General features: G+C 46.2%; 1 protein-coding gene across 3 annotated transcripts in view; it reads right to left on the bottom strand.

The window, feature by feature from the left end:
- Positions 1–1,714: 1,714 nt before the first annotated feature.
- Positions 1,715–23,279, bottom strand: part of KIF13B (kinesin family member 13B) — a 124,492-nt gene continuing 102,927 nt past the window's right edge. For all 3 annotated transcript variants that reach the window (XM_071447761.1, XM_071447768.1, XM_071447776.1), the window contains 5 exons: positions 21,218–21,335; positions 20,443–20,576; positions 11,329–11,391; positions 8,895–9,867; positions 1,715–6,307 (listed from right to left, as the gene is read on the bottom strand). In XM_071447761.1, the coding sequence (XP_071303862.1) occupies positions 6,024–6,307; positions 8,895–9,867; positions 11,329–11,391; positions 20,443–20,576; positions 21,218–21,335 (1,572 nt within the window). In that variant the 3' untranslated portion in view covers positions 1,715–6,023. The remainder of the gene's footprint in view (positions 6,308–8,894; positions 9,868–11,328; positions 11,392–20,442; positions 20,577–21,217; positions 21,336–23,279) is intronic.

Genomic DNA, 23,279 nt, shown 5'->3' with positions numbered 1-23,279 from the left:
CAGTGAAATGGTGCCCAGGTCCTGCCATCCTGGTTAAAATCAGGATCTGCAGCTGTGGCTGGGGCGTTTGCTCAGGATGGACACCCCAAAACAGGGAGGAAGGCAACTCTGGAGGGGTGCAGATGATTAATAATGAACTTCAAGGGTGGAAACACCTTTCAGACTGCTCCTTGTGCCTCTCAGACATCAAAGAGGGGGATAAAATTTATCTTAACCCTCCCCATCATCAGCTGCCAGAGCTGCTCTGTTTGCAGAGGGAATTTTCTGGAGAGAGGAGAGTGGGGATCATGGAATCCCAGAATGGTTTGGGGTGGAAGGGACCTCAAAGCTCATCCAGCCCCACCCCTTGCCACCTTCCACTATCCCAGGCTGCTCCAGGTTCCATCCAATCTGGCCTTGGACACTTGCAGGGATGGGAAAAACACTTCTAGGGGTGTCTGGCAACATCTGGCATGCTGGATGAAGCCCACTCCCTCCTTCACAGCTGAAAACCAGGAATAAAGTAAAAGCTCCATTTGGAGATGTTTTAAAAAACACAAGAGGAATAAATCCACATTGGAGGTCTGTGCTTTGCAAAGTTGCACTCCCAGCCCTTTGTGCCTGCTTTGGTGGGAAACCAGATTGATCAGGGAAAAACCAATAATTTCTCTCAGGTTGGTGTCCAAAGGTGAGCAAAATGCCCTTGGAAATGTGCCCAGCTCGTGGCAGGGCAGCTCCTCTCTCCACTCAGGGTGAAGCCCAGGAGCTGCTGCCTCCCATAGCAAAGTGTTTGAAGCCAAGCGAGGCCGATGGAAGCGGTGTTAATTTGAAGGAAAACGGGGAAAAGAGGTGTTCTTTGTTAGTTTTGGAGGTTTTAAAAAAATTATTTTCCTGCTCTTTTTGATGGGAGTCTTTTCAAGCCAGCTTTGGCTGCAGAACAGAACGTGGCAGCGTGGGGAAGGTGCCACAGCCACCTTCCGGGAAGAGCGAGGTTTGAACAAAGTGATGCTGCTTCAAACAGCTCCTGTGTTTCAGCCAAAGAGGGTTTTTTTTTTCTTTCAGAAGGTAAAACATAAAAGGGAAGTGGCTTTAAAGGAAAAAAAAAAGCTGTTTTCGTGTGCTGATTGCAAGACAGTGCTGATAAAAATATCCTTTGCTCGCTGAGTTTCAGTGGGGATGGGGAGGATCAACGCGGTGTTTGTTGCTTTAGAAAAAAGCCAAGATAAACTGAAAAGCTACACAAAATAATCCCAGTCAAACCCTGCCTGTTGTTTCCAACATGAAGCTGCATTTGGGAGAGAAATGGTGCCAAAGAGAAAGGAAATGATGTGGCCCAGGCAGGGGGTTTCAAGGACATCATGAAATGTTGAGGGGGGGGTCTCATCGCCCTGAGGCCGTGGCAGGGTTGGATGTGGCAGTTCCCTGAGGCACTGACCTCCTGGAGCAAGGTAGAGAAATCCTTGGGATCCTCAGACCACTGTGAATATCAGGAAAAAATTCTTTCCCAAAAGGGTGGTCAGGTACTGCCACAGCTGCCCAGGGAATGCTGGAATCACCATCCCTGCAGGGATTTAAAAGCCCTGTGGATGTGGCACTTGGGTCATGGATCAGTGGTGGCCTTGGCAGTGCTGGGGAACCACTGGAATCAATTTTGGAAGCTTTTCCAACCTAAACTATTCCCATTCTAAACATTTTGGTGCCATGAACTGGAGCAACAAAGCACAGACATCCCAGCTCTAAAGAAGATGTTTATTCAGGTCCTGCAGGCGGCATCGCACGTATGATACAATATTACAGTCATTTAGTATGGTACAGAAATAATTAAAAACTTTACAGCTCATTACAAAGTCTCTTTGGATTTCAGCTCATTTAAAGTACACAGAGCCCCTGCAGGGTCTGACCCTGGCAGGGCCACACGAGCTCCCGGGGAACCCAACGGGATCACGGCTTGGGAACAGTGGAGGGGGCAGAAACCAAAGATGGACACGGGAGATGGAGCAACAAGACACTTGATCGTGACCCCACTGGAGGTGTTGTGAAGTGTGAGCAGCCCACACCGTTCCTCACCACCTCATTCCCTAAAATCCAGGCACCCCGAGGCTGCAGCCCTCACTGCTGGCCCCGGGATAAGGCACTGGGAAAACGAAATGTTGTGCAAAGAACCGGAGGAACCAGCGGTGGGAGCATCACCATGGACAGGGCTGGACAACACCCAGGCCCTGCTCAGGTGGGGTCCCACCACTCTGGGGAGGAATGAGGGGGGTTCTGCCTTTGTAGGAGATGGTGTTGAACGTTCCACCCCAGCCAAGGACAAACCCCTCTGTTCAAGGACCCGGGCGGTGCCACCACACAGAATTTGCTTCTCTTTGTTTTCCTCAACTCAACAACATCATGGAACAGTAAAGGGCCAGAACCTCGGGATGAACAGGCTTGATTTTGGACATGGAGATCAAAACACCTCAAGAGCTGAACCTAACACAGGAGAAAGGCGTGGCTTGGCTTGAGAAAACCCCAAAAAGTCCCTCTGAGCAGCCTCCTCTTGGCTGGCTTGGTGCCACAGACACCCTGTGGGGAGGAGGGACCCCCAGCCCTGCAAACACAGGGGGGATGGAGCCTTTCCAACCCACCAACGCCATTTCCCAAGAATCTGAGAGCCACCCACAATTCAGGGACACAGCCAGCAGGACTGAACCCCCGAGAGACACCAGAGGAGATGAGACACTCGATACAAACGACACTCGCCCGCATTAAATCTTCTTCTTCCCTGTATAAAGTGCATGAAAATCTTGGAAATATCTGCATAGCTATTCACACACCAGCCTCAGTGCTGGGTGGTTCCAGTTAAGAGCACCTCCTCCTTTAGGCTGAGAGCAGAGCTTTTCTAATATTATCAGTAAAAAATAGATATTATTACCTCCATGATGATTTTTCCCTCTTTTCTGGTCAATTGGCTTAGCTGGGGCGAAGTAACAGATGGCTTTGAGTAAAGGAATGTGCACTCACTGTGCCAAAAATCTGAAAAACACCTTTAGAAAAGACCTCACTTGCCCAGGAAAGCTGTGAGGGAGCAGGAGAGAGTCAGGGAATTCTCCAGGAACACCCTCATGGCCAAATTTGATGGTTTTGGCTTTCTGGAACTTGTGCTGCATCAGGGCGATTTTAGGGTGCCATGTGAGGAGAGGTTTTGTTTCCAAAGTCAGGGGAAGGGAAGAAAAGCAAGAAAGCTCTGAGCAAGGTCCTCCCACCATGAAGGCACCGTGGGCTCCTCGTGCTCTTCCTGGAACCACCCCAGCCCTGCTGGACAGATTTGCTTGCAGGAGCAGTTATCCCAGAGGAGGGATGTCCCATAGCTATCCCAGAGGAGGGATATCCCATAGCTATCCCAGAGGAGGGATATCCCATAGCTATCCCAGAGGAGGGATGTCCCATAGCTATCCCAGAGGAAGGATATCCCATAGCTATCCCAGAGGAGGGATATCCCATAGTTATCCCAGAGGAGGGATCTCCCATAGCTATCCCAGAGGAGGGATATCCCATAGCTATCCCAGAGGAGGGATGTCCCATAGCTATCCCAGAGGAGGGATGTCCCATAACTATCCCAGAGGAGGGATATCCCATAGCTATCCCAGAGGAGGGATGTCCCATAGCTATCCCAGCAGGTGTGGGCTGCTCTAAGCACCCTCCACATCCCTCTCTGTGGTTCTGCAGCACAACTGAGGGTGGGAGGAGAGGGAATCCAGCCCCTGGCCACGTCTCCCAGGTGTGCAAACACCAAACCACAGCCAGGGCTGGAGCCCAAACAGGCCAGAGGAGTTTATAACCAGCAGCAGAAACAGGGAACCACTAACCCAGCTCCTCCCCTTCTCTCCTGCAGCCTGGACACCTTTCCCTGGGGAAATCCTGGATTTCCAGCACAAGAAAAGAGGCTTCAAAAGGACTTGGAGGTTCCTCCCTTTGCATCTCCCCCAAAGGGGCCACTGAGCAAGCAGGGAGGAGTTTTAAAGACATCCCTAAACCCAAGTATCTGAAATGCTGAGACTAAAAACACACAACTCTGGGGAGGGGCTGCTTCGCGTCAGCTTCTTCCGGCAGCGCATCAGAACAAAGTGCAATTAAAAACACGGTCAGGGTGGAGTTCAGGGAACCAACAAGGCAGTGTAAGAGGCATCAAATTAATTAGTGGGTGGTCTTTCATTGGCAAGACTCCTCAGACCCCAAAACAAAGAGTTTCACTGTATGGGTTGTGTTCATAAAACCGGTTTTAATGTTAAAACCCGGGATTTCAGCATAAGAATTCTTTACTACCAAATTCCTCCCCCATCGTGGTGTGGATGGACAGGAGCTTCGTGCAAAGGGAAAAAGAGGGAAAACTGTACACTAAAAATATCTTTAAAAAGCTGCTCTGTACATTTTATATTAAGATTTCTCGAGGAAAATTTAGGAAACACTGAAACTACTTACACCAAGCTGGAAGGATACACAACCCCTGGCAGTTCTACGCAGGCTGCACTGGAACCCAGCCCGCTTATTTCTGCTACAGATTAGTTTCTATTTTAATTTTATTCCTTCTGCATAAATGATATTAATTACAGTAAATCAGCATAATTATCTCCTTCACTAAGCATCCCTATCTCCTTTGATACCAATGGAGCTTTCCCTTGGACCTCGGAACCAGATGTTTAAGGCACTTGGATACCCATGGGCAGCGACTGCAGAGATATTAAAGTTTAATCATTAATTTAGCATCCTAAATAGTCCCCACGTAGATAAAACATCTATTGCTCAGGCTGTCCAATCCCCCCATGATGACTAAACAAGATATAAACAGCTCAAGATAAAAAAATCTGTGGCTTTTCAGGATTTGATAGGAAAACCAGGGTTGGCCGATCCGTGCGTGGACACACAGACAGGGATACATCCCCTGTGCCACAAGCAGCTAAAAACCAGCCACAAATAAAATCAAGTTTTATAAAAGCCAGCCCAAACCTCCCCCTTTCCAAGAGAGAGGCTGGTTCTGGGGATGACAGAGGCACCTCCTCTTTGGATCGGCGCTCGGGATGGTGCTGGGAGAGCTCCTCTGTGGGGGATGATTGTAAAGCGCAAACATTTCATGTTTTAAAAGAATAAATAAAAATAAATAGACTGGATTGATCCTGTTATGAGGACAGAGACACCCTGCTTGGCAAAATTCCGAGTGTCTCCAAAGGCTGGGTGGGAACAGGGGGCACTTCAGTGCTGACACCTCTGCTAAAATCCTCTTGGCCCACAGGGAGGAGTCAAGGAGAAGGTTCTGCCACTCTAGGGCAAGTGAGAGAGGGGATCCTGTCATGGTGAGAGCAAACATTAAATGGACCAAAAATAAAAAATAAGACAGAGCTGGCCATGGGCTTTCTCCCATTCCCAACAAACCAGCGGGGAAGACCACACTGCTTTCCACAGGAGAGTGGGATAACGGGGCAGTGATCCAAACAGGCACTGGGCCCAGCCTCATAACCCAAGGGCTGCTGCTTCTGTAAATAAAGGGACTTTAGGGGTTCTTTATCTCCAAACAAAGTTCTGCTTTCACTTTTCTGCCCGTCTGGAATCATTCCCACCTTGCCCTTTCACGGCGGATTACACGATACTGACACAGCTCTTATGGAATTACAACAGAGCTGTTGCTGTGGGGAGGCTCTTCAAGAACTGCCCAGCACTTCCATGGAAGCACTGGTGCCTGGGGAGGACTTTGAGGCTGTTGGGAATCTGTGGTTTGACCGATTTTCCTCTGAAAGGAGGAAGAGAAGGAGCTCATTACACCCACCCAGCGCCGTGCGCCGGAACCGGCTGCCGTCGGTTGCCCCCGGAGGCGTCAGGATTTGGGACAGGAAACGAAGGATCCAGCACCACGACGAGGCAAAGAATTATCATGTCAATCACCCAGAACAGAGAGAACAAACCCTTCATTAGTGTTTGCCACCAACTGGAAGTTGGGACGGTTGGTTTCGCTTCCCGAAGCCACCAGCTCCCCCGGCCGCATCCCAGGGCGTTTGCTGGGCTGGGATCTCTCAGTTTGCCCAAGATTTTCGGTTCTCTGCGTTCTTCTGGCTCTTCTCCAGTCTCAGAGTGGATCCTCCTTCTGCCTTGGCCAGGGCTGTGAGGGAGGCCAGGTTGGAGGCTGACCCGGAGAAGTTCCCGCTCCTCCTGTTCTCCGCTCCCTGCAGCCTCAGGCCGGAGCTGCGGCGCCGCGCGGGGCCCGCGGCCCTCCTGACCCTGCCCGGCTTCACCAGCAATCCATAGCCCGGGTTACACCTGAAATACTGCTTCCCCCCGATGGAGCCGTCGTTCTTGCCTGCAACAAGACAATCAGAGTGGTTTGGGAAGGGTTAAATCCCATCCTGGTCCAACCCGGCACCTTCTGCTGTCCCAGCTTGCTCCAAAACCTGTCCAGCCTGGCCTTGGACACTTCCAGGGATGTGGAAGCCACAGATTCTCTGGGCCACCCTCACCGGGAAGGATTTTTCCCTACAAAATGGGGTTTATTCTGTGCACATTGGTGCTACTGCACCCAGAGAAGGAGGCAAGGAAAAAGTGCTGAGAAGGAGAACAACTGGTCCCTAAAAATACACCATGGAGGGAAAACCTCCCTGCTGAACCCCAGCAAGTGCCTCTGAATGGGACACTCTGCCTTGTCCTTTCTTCCCAATTGCTCTCTAATTTCTCCAAGAGTGGTAAATAACCACTTCCGTTACCAAAGTACCAGGAAGGAAGGAAAAGCAGACATTTAAAAGAGCTTTTGGCTTTCTGAGCTGGAGTTTGAAGTTGAGGGTTGTCATTCTTGCCAGGTTGTAAACCCTCCATAGAACAGGAAAGATAATTTCTCTGTGCTGGTGCTGTTGAGATCTTTCTATTCCTCATTTTAGATCATTTAAAATTCTCAGGGGAACTGTTCAGGGATTACTCCCATCCATAAAGGGAAGGTGGAAAGATCCAACAGCCCTTTAAATTATATTGAGTCACAGGTTTGGCTTTTGGGGTGTTTCCTTCCTCCTTCCACCAGCAGCACGTTGGGTCCAATGTATCCTCACATGGCCAGGACTTGGGATTTCCATGTCCCTGGAGTTCTATCCCTGTTTGCAGCGTGACAAAGACACCACTCTGTGACCACCTTCCCCAAGGGAAGCTCCAGATGTGCTCCAGCAAATCAGGGTCTTATTCCTTGTGGAAACAGAAGGGGGTGAAAAGAAACACTCCAGCAACATCAGCAGCTGAGTCCTCAGCAGGCCAAAAATCTCCTGACTTTTCCATGGAAGCTGCTGCTTACTGGGATGTTACAGAATCAGCACTGGAGCAGCCTGACAGAGGGAAGGTGACCTTCCAAAATTGAAATGAATCTGTAAATATATATATATATATATATATATATATATATATATATATATATATTTAATTTTATTTTATTTTTTAATGAGGCACGAACCCAAGACTGAGGAACTACTACAGCTGGCAAAAGGATCAAGAGCTCCATTTTGCTTTCCAGGATGGAAAACTCCAGAGAGTTTTCTGAAAGCAGCTGGGAAGTCACTGCCCAGTTCAGCTCTGATGAGGACATGGGGAGGGCACAGGGAGATTTGGGATTTCTGGATCCTGGACAGTGTTGTGGTGGATGAACTGCTCCAACCCCAAATGTGCAGCAGGGAGGAGCGTGGGCTCCCTGGGATGTGCTGATTCACCACCCAGCCTGGGAATGCTGCACTTGGCTGAGAGGATTGGAATAAAGAGTTTTTCATGCCCTGGGTAACCCAAATTCTCTCACCGTCCCTGCACCTCTCCTGGATTTTCCACTCCCTGACTTTCCCCAATCCTGGAGAGGAAAGGGGTTGGGAAGCCTGGACTCCAGCAGGGATCAATCCCAGCCATCCTCTTCCTCTCCTCTTGTGCTGGAGACAGCCCATTCCCACATCAACAGGAGCAGCCTCCCCAGGAACTGCATCCTGGTTTCCAAAAAAATCCTGGAAACACAAAATTCTGGGAATTCCACAGCTGTACAGACAAGAGTCAGGCAGGGATGAGATGTGAGATAGTGAAAGAAACCTCAAATTATCTGTATCACCTGGTGGTCAGGGGATGATTATTTCCTACTGCTTTTCACATATATAGGGATATATATATATATATATATATATATATATATATATATAGAGAGAGAGAGAGAGAGAGAGAGAGAGAGAGAGAGAGAGAGAGAGAGAGAGAGTGTATATATAGTATGTGTATATTTATATACATATACACTATATATATACTCTATATATATACTCTATATATATAGAGTGTATATATGTGTATGTATATATTTATATATAGTGTACATATATATATAATGTGTGTATATATATATATACACACACACACTATATATATATACACACACAGAAATAGTCTTTTGCAATTTTAAAGCTTACTTTAAAATAAAATCCCATTACCTCTTAATACCTATTAAGAGACTTTGCAACTCATTTAGCCTAAATGTCCCTTTGAGCTAAATCCCACAACTCCTGTTGTGCTTTGAGCACCCTTATCCTCACAGCAGAAGCCCAGGAGAGAATCCTGTGGACACAAGGCTTGTCCTGCAGCTGCTGCATGGAAAAGGAATCCTGATTCCTACTTCAGTGTGAGAAGCCAAAGAAATGACTGAAAAGGGACAGTCAGGGATCACAGAATGGTTTGGGTTGGGATCTCAAAGGGGTTGGGAGTGAGAGCAAGTCTGGAAAAAGATGACAGCAGGGAAGACCTCTTACATTCCCCTTTTCAAAATGCCTCCTGCAATGAGCAATAAACCCCCCAGTGGGTGATAAACCCCCCAAAAAAGCAGCTTTAAGATGAGCTCTGCCAGCTGGGACACACCAGCTGCTTCCCACCTGACCCAGGGGATGTTTTACCTGAAGGCAAATCCAGCTCCACACCAACCCATGTTCCTTCCTGGAAGTCTGTGGGCCCAATGTACCTAACAGTGCCCGTCTTATTGGTGCCAACTGTGACATATTCTCCCTCTTTCAGCCACTCAGGAATTTCGTTGGCATCTTCAGAGTCAGAAATCACCTCCAGTTTTTCCTCTGCTGTCTCTGACCCGTTGTGGTTCAGTCCACGGGCACTGGAGGTGCTCTTTTCTCCTTCCTGCTGCTCTTCTGTGCCCAGGGAACTGGTGGGGTCTGATCCCAGCATGCTGGTGAAGGATCTCAGCTCTGACGTTTTCACCTTCTGGATTTTGAAGGGCGAGGCTGCAGCGCTGGGCTGGTCGGGATGAGCTTTGGGAAACCCCAGTTCTGAAGCCCCAGTGGATGTTTCCTTTTTCCTGGCTGGTCCTGCTGACTCCACTGATTGTTTGGATATTGACTCCTTTGGAGTGGAGGTAGAGAGAAGAGGTTTTGCAACAGTGGCTGCAGAGGCATCGTTCCCCTGCTCGCTGGGACAAGGAGAAGTGCAAGACTTTCCATTCACTTCAGGGCTGTCCCTCTGTTTGGGGGGAGCACTTGGAAGGCTGAAGGTGGGGGGATTCTCCCTCTTTGTGGCCAGAGAGCTCTCAGGAGCCCTGTCCTGCACATCAGAAGGGACCTGAGCCGCTGCAGGACCAGGGGAGTCACTCCCTGCAGGCGTTGGACCTCCCGGCTGAGCCACAGCGTCGCTTCCCGCTGCCAGGGCCTCAGAGAGGGTGGCTGTGGAGACACTGTGGGAAAAATACCCACTGGAGGCTTCACTCAGGGGGCTGGGAGGTCCCTCCTGGCAGTCCTGGGCCTGGGTGTCCCCTGTGGGCTGCTGCAAAGGCACTTTGGGTGTCTTCTCCAGACACTTGTCCGCCTCGGGCGTGTGTGCCGCTGTTTCCAGCGGCTGCTTTGCTGCTTCCTCTTGGTTCATCTGAAACACAGGGGGAGAGGGGCTGTTATCCAAAATACCTGGGCTAAAAGCACAGATCCCAGACCTCTGGCAAGCACCAAGGCTTTGAGCTTATCTAAATCCCTGTGTAGCTGCCATCTGCAGAAGATGGAAGCTGATCCCCAGTCAGCCCTGCCAGCGTGGGAGGATTGTCAGCTCGCTCCTCCCATTAATAAGGGAAGTGTCAACCCCAAGAAATACACTCCCCAATATTTACTGAAGAATTATTTATATTACAGGACTGGTCATTTGCTGTTTGAACAGCAGGATTTATATGGAATGGGAAGCAGCCATGATCCATAAGTCTCTCACAGTTATTTGGCTTAACCCACAGGGTGGATAAATCATCCCCCTGCACCTAAACTGTCATTTCTGTCCCCGTTTCCAAATGCCATTCCCACCTCAGAGCCACCAGCACCTTGCACTTCCAGAGGATGAAATTAACTGCACCTCATGAGATTAACAGCCCATTTCAGTGATGTATTTCTTGGCTGTAAAGTTTACTAAATCTGATAGATCAATATCTTTTGCCAGCACATGTACTCTAAAAGATTAGGATGTCTCTAAATCTCTTTGGGAAGGAGGGAGGGGGGAGAGTGCTAATAGGAAGGGGGGTGGAAAAAAAGAGGTTGGAAAAGGGCAGATTTGAACAAATCCTGTCTCAGGTGAACATTTTAGTTTATTATTCACAATTTTGTGATTTCTCCCATCTAGTGTCCCAAACTACAGGATTTTCAGCTTATTCCCAAAATGCCTTTTCCACTGGAAACTTAGGCAGCATTTGAAGAAAGAGGGATTTGACTGGATTACTAGAATTTCAGAACCAAAGGTTTGCTAAGTAAAATGTAATTAAAAAAAAAAAAAGTTTTTTTTTTTTAAAAATATTCCAGCAGATTAAAAACATATTGTTCACTTTCCTGTGGCAAGGGTGGTGTCCATCTGGACTCAGGAGCTTTGCTCTTTCTCTGGATTTTCCCTTTGGATAACACAGAGTTTTCTAAGACAATAAAAGCACAGTGGGAGGAAGCTGATGTGCTGCTCAGGAGACTGAAGTTCTGCTGGAAAGTGGGAGATCACAGGCTCTATTTTCTCTCCAGCTTAGCAAGAGTTTTTCCATGATATCACGGCAAAAATGGGGAATTAAGCTCCACACTTAGAATAGCCACATCCTGCTTATAGACGCTGTCAGAGCCTAGAAATTTTCCTTTTTAAAGCAGCAAACCAGCTAAATTTCAGCTAATTATCTGCTAATGCTTTCAAATATCAAAGTGGAAGCAGGAATAGGAGAGGAGGCTTTACCAGGACCTGAAACACCCAGCAGAATTTCACTGTCTCACAGCCAGGCAGCAGCACAAGTGCAACGGGTTTTAAACAGCTGAAGCTTTGGCCACCTCTGGCAGGTGAATATAAAAATTTTACCCTCACATCTTGGGATGTGCTCACCTGTTTTATCCTTGCAGCACTGGCCTCCAGACTGGCTGACTGAACCATAATTCGTGGGACAGCCTGGGGGGAGGGAAATGAAGAGAATCGGTCAATGACAGGATTAAATATTGGCAAACTGGTAAATGTTAAGGCTGGCATTTGAAATTTTGGGATCCCAAGCAAAGCTTTGACATGAAAGGATGGAAAACTAAACTTTCAGTAGCTGAAATGGAGTTTGTCAAAAAAAAAAAAGGGAGAGAGGCTTTTTACACAGGCAGAGGGAATGGTTTTAAGCTAAAAAAGATTTAGATTAGATATGAGGATAGAATTCTTCCCTGTGAGGGTGGAGAGGCCCTGGCACAGGGTGCCCAGAGAAGCTGTGGCTGCCCCTGGATCCATGGAAGTGTTCAAAAACCACCTGGATGTGGCACTTGAGGACATGGACTGGTCCTGACCATGGGGGTGGTGCTGGACTTGATCTTCAAGGTGTTTTCCAACTTTAGGGATCTGTGGTTTGATCTCCAGAATTTTTCTCCTTTTCCAGTCTCTAAATTCAGTTTGGATCTGAGCATTATTGGCTTTAACACAAAAAGGAAGGCAGAATCCAGGTCTGTGCATCCCCTTTTCCAGGAGGACATTCCTCCTGGCACTGACAATGAATGGCCCTCGCTTGCTCCATATTCAGGTTTTTATGTTGCAGATTTGAAGTAATCCCTCTCCTGAGAGCAGAGCAGCACATTGTGACACCTGATATAAATCTGAGGTTATGCTGTTGGCTTGGGCTGTCACACAGGAGGGGAAGGAGCCACCAGATCAGTGGAGAACCTCAGGAAAGGGAACATGAAGAGAAGGAGAGAGGAGGAAAAGGCAGAAAAATCTCTTTAGCACTGTCAAATAATGCACTGCAAGGGCAGGTTCAGGCTCTGAGGGGCAGAGCTCCTTAAGGCAGACACATTACACAATTTGGGAGCTGCCTGCTTTTATTTTTTTATTAGTTTTTTCCCCCAGGGATTCCTTCTGTACAAACACACAGGCAGTGCTCAGCTCCCAGACAAGTGATTCCCAGAACTCAGCACTGAAATCTTCCAGCTGAAGAGTGAGGAACCTTCTCTTGCATCCCTTCTAAGCCCAGTAAAGCAGGGATATGACTGATCTTACCCTCAAGAGGAATAAACATGGGAGAGAAGAGCAGCTTTTATTTATACAGAGATTGTGCCAGGCATTAAAAAACCAAAATGCTTCAAGGTAGAAAATAAAAAGACAAAAAATGGACAAAACCCCGAGAGGGTCACCAAATAAATTTTTTAAAGACATTAAAACTTCAGTTCAATAAAAGGAAGCAGGAGAGGAGGGGTTTTGGCTTGTTCCTAAACCTGCTAAATAAAAATTCACCCCTGGAACAGGGTTCAGAGCAAACTGGCTCTGATTGGGGTGCACAAGTTTGTGCATTTTGAGATCCTCACTGGGTCAGGACCTGGGGCTCCAGGAAGCAGATGGAATAGAATAAACCAATGAAGAACCCCTGCAAAGTTTAGGTTTTATAAAATTTGGCCAGCCTTAATATCCAGAAATAAGAACTCAGAATTGGAATAAGGAAAAGTATTTAAAGCATTTAAATCAGTTTCTTTGATTCCCTTTTCTCCCTTTAAAACAAACAAATAAAATGTTTGTTTGGGTTTTTTATCTCTCAGAATAAACCAATGAAGAACCCCTGCAAAGTTTAGGTTTTATAAAATTTGGCCAGCCTTATTATCCAGAAATAAGAACTCAGAATTGGAATAAGGAAAAGTATTTAAAGCAGTTAAATCAGTGCCTTTGATTCCCTTTTCTCCTTTTAAAACAAACAAATAAAATGTTTGTTTGGGTTTTTTATCTCTCCAAAACCTCTAATCTTACAACTTGCAAATCCCCAAAAATCTAAAAATCCAGTTGGCATCACACAGCAAAAGAAAGAAAACCATTAGGCTTTAATCACTCCTCATCCAATTCCCCTCCTGAAAGGATGACAGATCGCCAAACTACAGAAAATTCGCCATGCAAAGTTTAGAAAAACAGGGAGAAAAAAGGAATTCTGAGGGTGCTGACAAGAAGCAGCAGGGCAGGAAACCCCATCAGAGGGCACCACACCAGACCTGTGGGATGAAATGCAGTCAAATTCCTTGGGGAGGAGGCTGAAAACAAAGTGTTGGGACTATCTGGGAAGACACTGCTGGATGAAAAATATTTCTGGATCCAGAGCCAAATTCTATCATTAAATGTTTGTAGGCAGTGGCTGCTAAACTTGATGTATCTATTTATCCAGGAGCCTTTTACAGTGATGGATTCTGGCAGAATTTCTTCAACCAAGCTGACAAAACACAAGAGTGAGGGAGAACATGAAAGCTTTGCACTTTAAAGCATCTTTGATTGTCTTCTCCTAAGAGCTGCTGCTCTGTGCAGGGAGGTGATGAGGATATAAAAAGCTGCACATGCCCAAGGTGGGTGCACTCACATCCCAGAAATCCCCCAAGGGCTGGGATGGTCCCACACTTTGGGCAGCAGGGGAGGAGAGGGGGGGGATTCTGCCCCTCTCAGGTCAGACCCCACCTGCAGAGCTGCCCCAGCCCTGGGGCCAGCAGCAGAAGGACGTGGAGCTGCTGGAACAAGTCCAGAGGAACCCACAGAGATGCTCCAAGGGCTGGAGCCCCTCTGCTCTGGGGCCAGGCTGGGAGAGCTGGGGGTGCTCACCTGGAGAAGAGAAGGATCCAGGGAGAGCTCAGAGCCCCTTCTAGAGCCTAAAGGGGCTCCAGGAGAGCTGGAGAGGGACTGGGGACAAGGGATGGAGGGACAGGACAAGGGACACCTTCCACCATCCCAGGTTGCTCCAAGCCCTGTCCAGCCTGGCCTTGGACACTTCAGGGATCCAGGGCAGCCTCAGCTTCTTTGGGCAACCTCAGGGCCTCTCCACCCTCACAGGGAACAACTCCTTCCCAATATCCCACCCAAATCTCCACTTTTTTTTAGTTTGAAGCCATTTCCCCTTGTCCTATCCCTCCATCCCTTGTCCCCAGTCCCTCTCCAGCTCTCCTGGAGCCCCTTTAGGCCCTGGAAGGGGCTCTGAACTCTCCCTGGATCCTTTTCCAGACTGAGCACCCCCAGCTCTCCCAGCCTGGCCCCAGAGCAGAGGGGCTCCAGCCCTTGGAGCATCTCTGTGGGTTCCTCTGGACTCTCTCCAGCAGCTCCACATCTCCTGCTGCTGGCCCCAGGGTTGGGGCAGCTCTGCAGGTGGGGTCTGACCTGAAGAGGGCAGGGGGTGGGACTGGGTGAGCTTTAGGGTTCCTTCCAACCCAAACCATTCCAGGATTCCATGGTGATTCTATCAATCTTAGATTTTTTTTTTTTTTTGACATTTTCTGCTCACTGAGAGGTCCCTTTGCACCATCTCTGAGGTGACCAAAGGAGAGCCCAACCTGCCACACTGGTGAGCTCGAAGAGCAAAAGCATTTGTGTGTCGCTCCCCAGTTACAGAGACACCAACATTAATCCTGAATGAACATTTTTTTATCCCATGTATTCCACATCTATAGAATGGCCACCTCTTCAAAGAGCTCAGCAGAACACATTTGGTATTTCTGTGTCATTAAGCACTTTGTGAAATGCCTCTGGCAGCAGTGACTGATGCCTTCAGTGCAAAGCCTTTGATTTGGTGTCACTTGGATGAAAATCCCTCAGCATTAACACTCAATATGCAGAAAGTTCAGTGGCATTTAAGAGAACAAATCAGGCCAGTGCAGCCAAGAATTGCCCTGTGAATGCCAGGAATGGCTTAGCCAAGGTTGATACAATCCTAAAGGGATTTTATCCCAAACCTCCACTGTTCTTTTTGCTTTCCCATCCCCAGACAGGAGTGGCTGAGCCCAAGGACCCTCCCCCTGACAATGTTATGGTCCCATCACTATTTAACAGCAGCTACTGGGAACTTCTGCAGCAAAACAGAGATTTAAATTCATTAAACAGAGATTTAAATCAGTTTGGAGCACTCAGGATAAAATATTTCCATGAGGTGTGCGTGGGAATGCAGGGAGGAATCCAAAAATTCCCTAGTACACTGTCCCCAAAAAAAGATTCCACCTTTAAAAGGTACCCCCCTGCCCCAACAATATTCATCTTGAAAATTATTTTAAAATTGATTGCAAAGTCATTCATCACTCAAATATAGAATCTCCCACCTTCCACAAGGAGATCTGAAATCCAGTGCAAGTTAATTTGTTGGGTTTTTTTTTTGTGTTTGCTCATTTTCTTCTCTAAACACACCCTGTATTTAAATATTAACCCAAACAACTCCCTCTTATTTCACAGTCCCTATGTGAAATGTCTCAGCCTGTAATAAGACATCAGAATTCCCCACTTCTAGTACAATTTATACAAAATTACCCACACCATTTCCTATGCAGCTCAATTACTTCGTTTCTAGGTCCTGGCAGATTAAAAGAGTAATTCATACCCATTTTTAAGTTAGTTTACAAAGAAATTCGAGTGGTTTGAAACTTCCAAAGCCAGTTTTCCACACTCATTCTCATCAAAAACTATTTGTATTTGAGGATGACAGGGAAAACTGAGCTCAGAAAGAAATCAAAACACCAACAACTGAGTCACAAGGAGACACACGAGCTCTGCTGTGCAGCTCTGCTGACTGCAGCATCCAAATGATTTTTCACTTGGAACTCTGAAGGAAAAAAAGGCCTTCAAGATGTTAAAGAAGGTTCTCTGAGGCCACATTATTTACATTTGATTAAGGAATGTCAGTTCTAGCAATTATACTGTGCACCAGGCCCATCCATGAAACTGTTATTTTTTAATGGACTGCCAGAAAAGGGTTTTGTCTATTTAGAAAGCCTTTCATTAACTGCATTTCATTAGTTTTTAAGATTAATTTCTATGCCTGCATCAGAAGGTGGAAGGGAAACAAGTGACAGCTGCCCTCTCCATGTGGCTACACCATAAAGCAAAAATGAATTATATGGAAATTCAAAGAGTTTATCTTTTTTTTTTTTTGTTTTATTTTAAGTAAATCTGTGACTCAAGATCTCTCTCTCAAGACATCTGAGCATCCAAAAAGATTCTTGGATAGGAAGGTGACCGAAATCCGCTCACCAAATTGGCCACAGTAATTTCCTTCTGCCACAGCAATGCCAAAAACCCAGAAAGTGGAATTTGGTATGTCCATTTTTAATGTCAGCACCCAGTGATGCCCTGAAATGTGATTACACAGGCAGTTCCTGGAGAGCCACGGGGTCACAAGGGAAAAGAACAGGAATTCTGCTTGGGGCACACTGGGAAAGCCGCAGCATGTGAATAAAAAAAGAGGGATTTCAATTCCTACCTAATATAATTAAGCACAGGCAGATGAAACTCTGCTTCTCCCTCCACCTGCATATTTTAAACAAGGATTTTAAGCTTCTCCCCATCAGCAGGGAGGGTCAGAAGGCTCCAAATCTTACACTCTGTGGTTCTCAGCTTTTTCAAGAATGGGCTGGGAAAATAAAAAGCAATTCCAGCCATTGAGAAAGCTTTAAATTGTTGGGGTTTTTTTTATTATTTACAGACTACTAGCAATTAATTTAAAGGCACCAGATAAAGGAGAAAAGAGGCATTTTCTAACTTTAAAGTATATAAACAGCTTCATCAGAACCCAATCTTTTAGGTACATAAACAGCTTCATCGGAAGCCATTCTGCAAGTTACATAAAGAATCCTATTATGCCAAATTAATTCAATCTAACTAATTAGAGAGCAGGAAGTTCTTTCAATTATTTTATGTGCTGTCTGAGAAACACACTTGAATACGAGAGCAGATTTCATTAATTGCGGTTCATTATTCTCCAGATTAGTTACTAAACTTGCAGCAGAAGGTCAAAGACAGCAATTTTGTTCACTCCCACCACCTTGACTGGGATGTCTCTGCCTTTTTTTTTTTGTTGTTTTTGAAGCACAAGGACCCACTCTAAACAAGGGGAGATCACTTTGTAAAGGTAATTTTGGGTGGGCTGGCCCACTTTAATGTTGATGCTGCTCCAAGCAATGGGCAGGACTGAAATAAAAAGCTGCTAAAATAATTTAAAAAGTGTATTTTAATAATTACTGATCAGGACTGATCTCCTTTTTTACCAGCACAGGATCAGAGATTTGGTACTTGGAATAGTCATGGTGAACTTAACTTCAACTCCAAACCTGGAAAAACGTTCAGTCCTGTTCCTTGGAAATCTGCTTTTCATGGAATCATGGAATATCTTGAGCTGGCAGGGACCCACAAGGATCACTCAGTGCAAGCCCTGGCCCTGCACAGACACCCCAACAATCCCACCCTGTGCACCCCTGAGAGAGCTGTCCAAACCCTCCTGGAGCTCTGGCAGCCTTGGGAATGTCACCATGCCCTGGGGAGCTGTTCCAGTGCCCAAACACCCTCTGGGGGAAGAGCCATTTCCCAAAATCCAACCTGAATCTCCCCATATCTCAGGTCCCAGCCCAGGAAAGGATGATTCAAATCCTCCCATCCCCTTTGTCATTTCAATTCCTGAACCTTGCTCTCCCAAATTGTTCTTTACAGCAACAAAACTCCAGCAGTTCCCAGTTAAGGGACAGATTCCTTTGCAATTAGAGCCAAGAAAGTCCTTTAGGCTTTGCCTCTCCCTTACAGGATTTTCTCCCACCTTGCACATTCATTTATGTCCCCTGCCACTGAGCACTGAAATTTCCTTCTCCCACAGCCTTGGAGGTGCTGTTCTGTATTCCCTGAGGCTGAGAAAGATCTCAGAAAAATTATCAGAGATAAATGTTGGTGTCCCCTCCGTGGTGCAGTTTCTCCAGCTCCACAGGAGTTCCTGGCTGCCTGGAGTGACCCCCTGAGCCCCCCATGTCCCCCTGTGTCCCTCAGCCATCCATCACCACCCCCAGCTCAACTCCCATGCCCACATTGGCATCCTCAGGCCATTAGAAAGAGGCAGCACTGGAAATTATGGGATGGGATGGGATATTGATGATCTTCAAAAGCCAGATTTGCTGTAAAGGCACCTCTTCATTTTTGTGCTGCACGGAAAAAGCTGGAGCTGATTTTGGGGCAATTCCTTCTGGTTTTTTTTTCTGTCTGCTGTGTATCTTTCCTTAGGGTGGGATTAGGAAAAGGTTTTTTCCCCAGAGGGTGTTGGGGCACTGGAAGAGCTCCCCAGGGAATGGTGACATTCCCAAAGCTGCCAGAGCTCCAGGAATGTTTGGACAGGATGGGACTTTTGGGGTGTCTGTACAGGGCCAGGGACTGGATCAATGATCCCTGTGGATTTCTCCACCTCAGGAAATTCCACAATTCCCTGGGATTGCTGACAGCAGTGAAAAAGCCCCATTTCCCTATGGATAAAGCTGCAAGGAATTTGTAAAACCTCTCAAACCATGGAGGTGCACTTGCAATGCAGCTGATTTGTTCCATTGCAAAACTTGAAAGTAGAGAATAAATCTAACATTTCATTACATTACACAGACCCACTGGTCATGGAAACCCTGAGCTGCTCTGCAGTGCAAGCACTGAAGCACCACCCACTCCTCTTATTTTTTTAAAATAACAAAGCATTAATAGCATTTTGCCTCCTATTAAAAATTGCTGAGATCATGACCTGGTTGACTTTCCATAGTAATCCATAACATAAACTAAAATCTCATTAAAGAGATGTCTCTGTAGTTTAAAACTTGATTTCAAGACAAATCATCCAGGACTGATCTTGAACAGGAAAGGAGTGGGAACAGGTGGTTAGACTAGAGGCAGGAAATTAGGCCTCGTTTCTCCTCTCAGCTCTCACTGATTCACTGAGGATTCAAGAAGGTGTGAAAGGCTCTCACTGCAATTGTAAGAGCACCTATTTGCATCTTTCCATACCCAAATACCTTTAAAGAAAGTCACCACCTTCATTTTAATTCTCTACAGTTCATAGATGAGGGAGTTTGTACAATTCCAGCCTCAGCACCAAGCAAAAGGTGAGATTAAAATGTAAAATGAATCCCCAATCAAGCTAAGAATATTTTAAAACTGCCTTGTTCTTATTTGTGCTACATGTGCCAGAAATTTCTTTTAAAAATATTTAAGTGTTAGTAGATTTATTTAATCTATCTATTTAATATTTTACAGTATTTCTATTATGCCAAAACAACTTCTTGGGAGGTTCTTGTAACAGCAGGTTTAGTTGTAGCAAACAAAATATCTGGATTCATCCACACAAAAAAAAAGAGTTGTTCAGGGATTTTAGGGTTTGTTTGGAGGAAGATATTCTTTAAAATGTTTGCCTGCATGGCAAGAGGTGAAGAAAAGTCTGAGTTAGTAAGTGATGAGCTTCCAGAACTCCAGGCAGAGAAGAGGGTGAGAGCAGAGCCAGAATGGAATCCCAAAACCTTTCCCACCAGATGTGGCTCCAGATTCATCTTCAAAACAGTTTGTTAAACCTTCAACATTTACTCTAGAGGGAAATATTCCTTTATAAATAAATATTCCTCATAAATAAAGGAGATTACATGATTTAGAATGGGATTCTCTATTTCATCTGGTGTTTTTTTAAAAGACAAAAGTGTTTTTCCAGTCAGCTTGACTGTGCATCAACCTCTGCTCAGAGCACAGGAGCCACATCTGGAGCAGGTGGGAGCTCTGCAGCACAACATCCAAAAGGAAAAAAAGGAAATCAAATGCTTCCCTGACATGTGGAAGAGATAAGAATGAACAAAACAACTGCCCCAAGTACACAGGGAAAGATGGTAAAAGGTGAACACAAGCTGGGATGAGGGGTGGGGATTTGAAATAAGGAATTAAAAATAGAATTACATTTTCCTCCTGGCAATACACAAACAACAAGTGCCCTTCATAAATTTTACCATTGTTGCTGTGAGTGGGAGGCCCATAAATCACCCTGGGAGTGGAGCTGGCACCTGGAAAAAGCCAAGTGGGCTGAGTGTGTGCCAGTAAGTTCCAGCAGCTCCACTAACCCTGGACAGGATGGAGGGGAAATGGATCAAAAGCTTGGTTTGCTCTGCAACAACTTTTCTAAAACATCTCTCTGCCAGCAAGCCCAGCAGCACTCACTCACCAATATTGGATTTTGTGGGTGATTTGATGCCTTACCTGCTGTGCAAGGGGAGAGCTCTGCCTGCCCTTTTTCTCATCTCTAACAGGGAACAGGGACTTCAGCAGCTTTGGCATCTGAGGCACCAAGGACTTGACAGGATTCAGGTAGGAAGCAGCCAGGCTACCAATACCTGTTGGAAAAACAAAATATTCAAACATGAAAAGAATTATTCTTTGGAGAAAGGGGAAAAAACAAAACCTCCAAAGCTGACCCAAAACCTTCTATAAAAATTTTTAAAAAACTTCTTTTTAAAGGAAGCTTTAACTTTCAAAACTTCTTTTCTAAGATGACTTCTGTAGTCAAAGAATTAGCCAAGGGAAAGCACTCTCTGACTTTTAGTGACACTCAGGAGCTGTGACTTTATTGAGCAGTGACTTTAGCCCACATTTAGGAAGTTCCCTGAGCTGTACCTGGATCAGGGGAGTTTTGTGAGTTAAAGAAGAGCCTTACCTGGTTCAGGGGAGTTTTGTGAGCTGGAGAAGAGCCTTACCTGGACCAGGAGAGTTTGTGAGCTGAATAGGAGCCCTTACTTGGATCAGGGGAGTTTTGTGAGTTAAAGAAGAGCCTTACCTGGATCAGGGGAGTTTTGTGAGTTAAAGAAGAGCCCTTACCTGATTCAGGGGAGTTTTATGAGCTGGAGAAAAGCCCTACCTGGATCAGGGGAGTTTTGTGAGTTAAAGAAGAGCCCTACCTGGATCAGGGGAGTTTTGTGAGTTAAAGAAGAGCCTTACCTGGATCAGGGGAGTTTTGTGAGTTAAAGAAGAGCCTTACCTGGATCAGGGGAGTGGTTCTGCTGCCCAGAGCCTGGCAGGGAGGTACGAGATGGACTAATGCCTCTACTGGAGTTTGTGGCACCTTGGGACACATCTTGCTGACTCTCCCATCGACCCTAGAGGGGAAAAAACAAAAGTTTTTTTTTCCAAGTTAGTACAACAGCAGGAGCACAGCAATCCTGACACACCCTGCACAGCCCCTCTGCCAAGCCCAGAGTGCCAGAGCTGAGGAAAGACCCTTCCCCAGAGCTGTTTTAGTTGGCAGACCCAGCCCTGCAAAGATGAGCACCCTCAGCATAAAGACACAGAAAAAGTTTATTTCTAGACCTCACAGCTGTAATATTTCACTCACTTGTGCTGCTGTGTTGTGGAAGCTGAGTATGTTACAACCAGGTGAAAATAATATGGTGCTGTCTGCCCAAAATTCCTGAATATTTTGTGTAACTACTCAGGAGAAGTGGAAGCAGTGCCAGGAAAAAGGGTGAGGACAGAGCTTTAAACAAGACAAGAAATACAAGACCTAAAGGCTGGATATTTGTGCCTGGAGTCAGAGAAAGGAGGAATTAAACACATCAACAGGAAGCAACTGTGGCACTGCAAAGTCTTCTGGCAAAGAGAAAGCTGGAATATCCCAGCTGTGGATAGCAGGACAAAAAAGATGAGGACAGGTTAGGGTTAAGACATAGGTTTTGAAGATTATTTTCAGCCCTACAAGAGCCTGATGCAGATGAGGAAGAAACAGTGACAGAGAAAAGAGCAGCTCCTTTGCCTTCCCAAGATCCCAGGGCTCTCTGGTTGGGTTTTCCCCTGGATCCCACACACCAGGGGTGATTTCTCTTGCTTTTACAAAGGTCCACTGTGGTTTTGGAACTTTCCTCTCAAACTCACAGCCAGAAACTGGCTCAGTGACAAAGCCTCTTGGCTAACAGAGAGAAACTCCAGGCCACTGTTTCACAGCAGCATGTGAGTGTGGAGAATCTGTGTGTCCAAATCCATTTTTTATTAATTCTTCTATCTTGCTAGGCAAAATAATTTATAAATTTGTCTGCAATGATTACTCCAAGTGACTGTCCAGGGTGTGGCTCTGCTGGAAGCTTCATGTGGATGCAGGACAGGGCTTGGTTTTGCTTCACCAACTGAGTGTGTAGAGCTGGAAGGGAAACCAGAATTCCACAGGGTTGTCCTGAAAACACCTGAGGGAGGCACACATGCAAAATCAAACTGCCAAAGCAGCGCCTTCTCATTCACCTAATTTAGAGGAGAGGAAGGCAACTCAATACCCATTTATGAGCCTATGGGTCAAAAAAGTCCAGGCTCAGACTCTTCAAGAAGTCTCAGGGCCTGGTGGGAAAGTGTTGTCCTGTTCAGGTGGCAAAATGTTCTCAGGATGAGCATGCAAAGCTTCACCTTTCCACAATCAGGGGTTGCAAGGACAGGATGGTGCAGCCAAAAAAAAAAACCCTGAAGTCTAATCCCTGATAAAAACTGAAGTCCAATCCCATTTAATTGTCTGGTGAAGAGTTGTGCTATGGTTGGTGCAAAATCTGGATTTTATTGTACACCTGAATTTTGCTTGTGTTTTGAAAGACGTAACAGGAAGAGAAATACTTTCACAGTAAAAAGGTGCAGGAGTTATAAGGGATGGAAGGACCTGCTGCATCCTAGACCATAAGTTTAATGTATTTTTTCCTGGAGGAAGAGGGGGAAAATGTGGTTTTTCAAGTAGCTCCCCACTGCTGGATGCAAGGAATTAATCTGACCTTGAACATAAAAATAATGACAGGCAGCCAAACTAATCTTAACTGGAACCTGAAGTCATGAATGTTTCACAAATAATAAATAAGCCAGGATAGGAGGAATAGATTTCTCCACTGGGTTGAAGGTCATGGTGAGCAGCCCAGGGCAAGAATCATTTCCATTTGGATCTATAAGTCAGTCCCAGGGAAGCTGCTCCTGCTTTGAATAGCCAAGTAACCTCACTTGGGCAGAGCAGGACCTGTCCTCAGCCCTCCTGCTCCAGCTACAGCCAGTGCTGCACCTGGGAAGACAAATTTGGGATA

The sequence above is a fragment of the Agelaius tricolor genome, unplaced genomic scaffold (genome assembly GCF_023055355.1).
Source record: "Agelaius tricolor isolate 1412-34295 unplaced genomic scaffold, bAgeTri1.0.p SCAF_1, whole genome shotgun sequence".
In the NCBI taxonomy this organism is placed as follows: Eukaryota; Metazoa; Chordata; class Aves; order Passeriformes; family Icteridae; genus Agelaius; species Agelaius tricolor.
The sequence above is the reverse complement of the archived record's forward strand: the minus strand, read 5'-3'. Positions and strand labels throughout refer to the sequence as shown.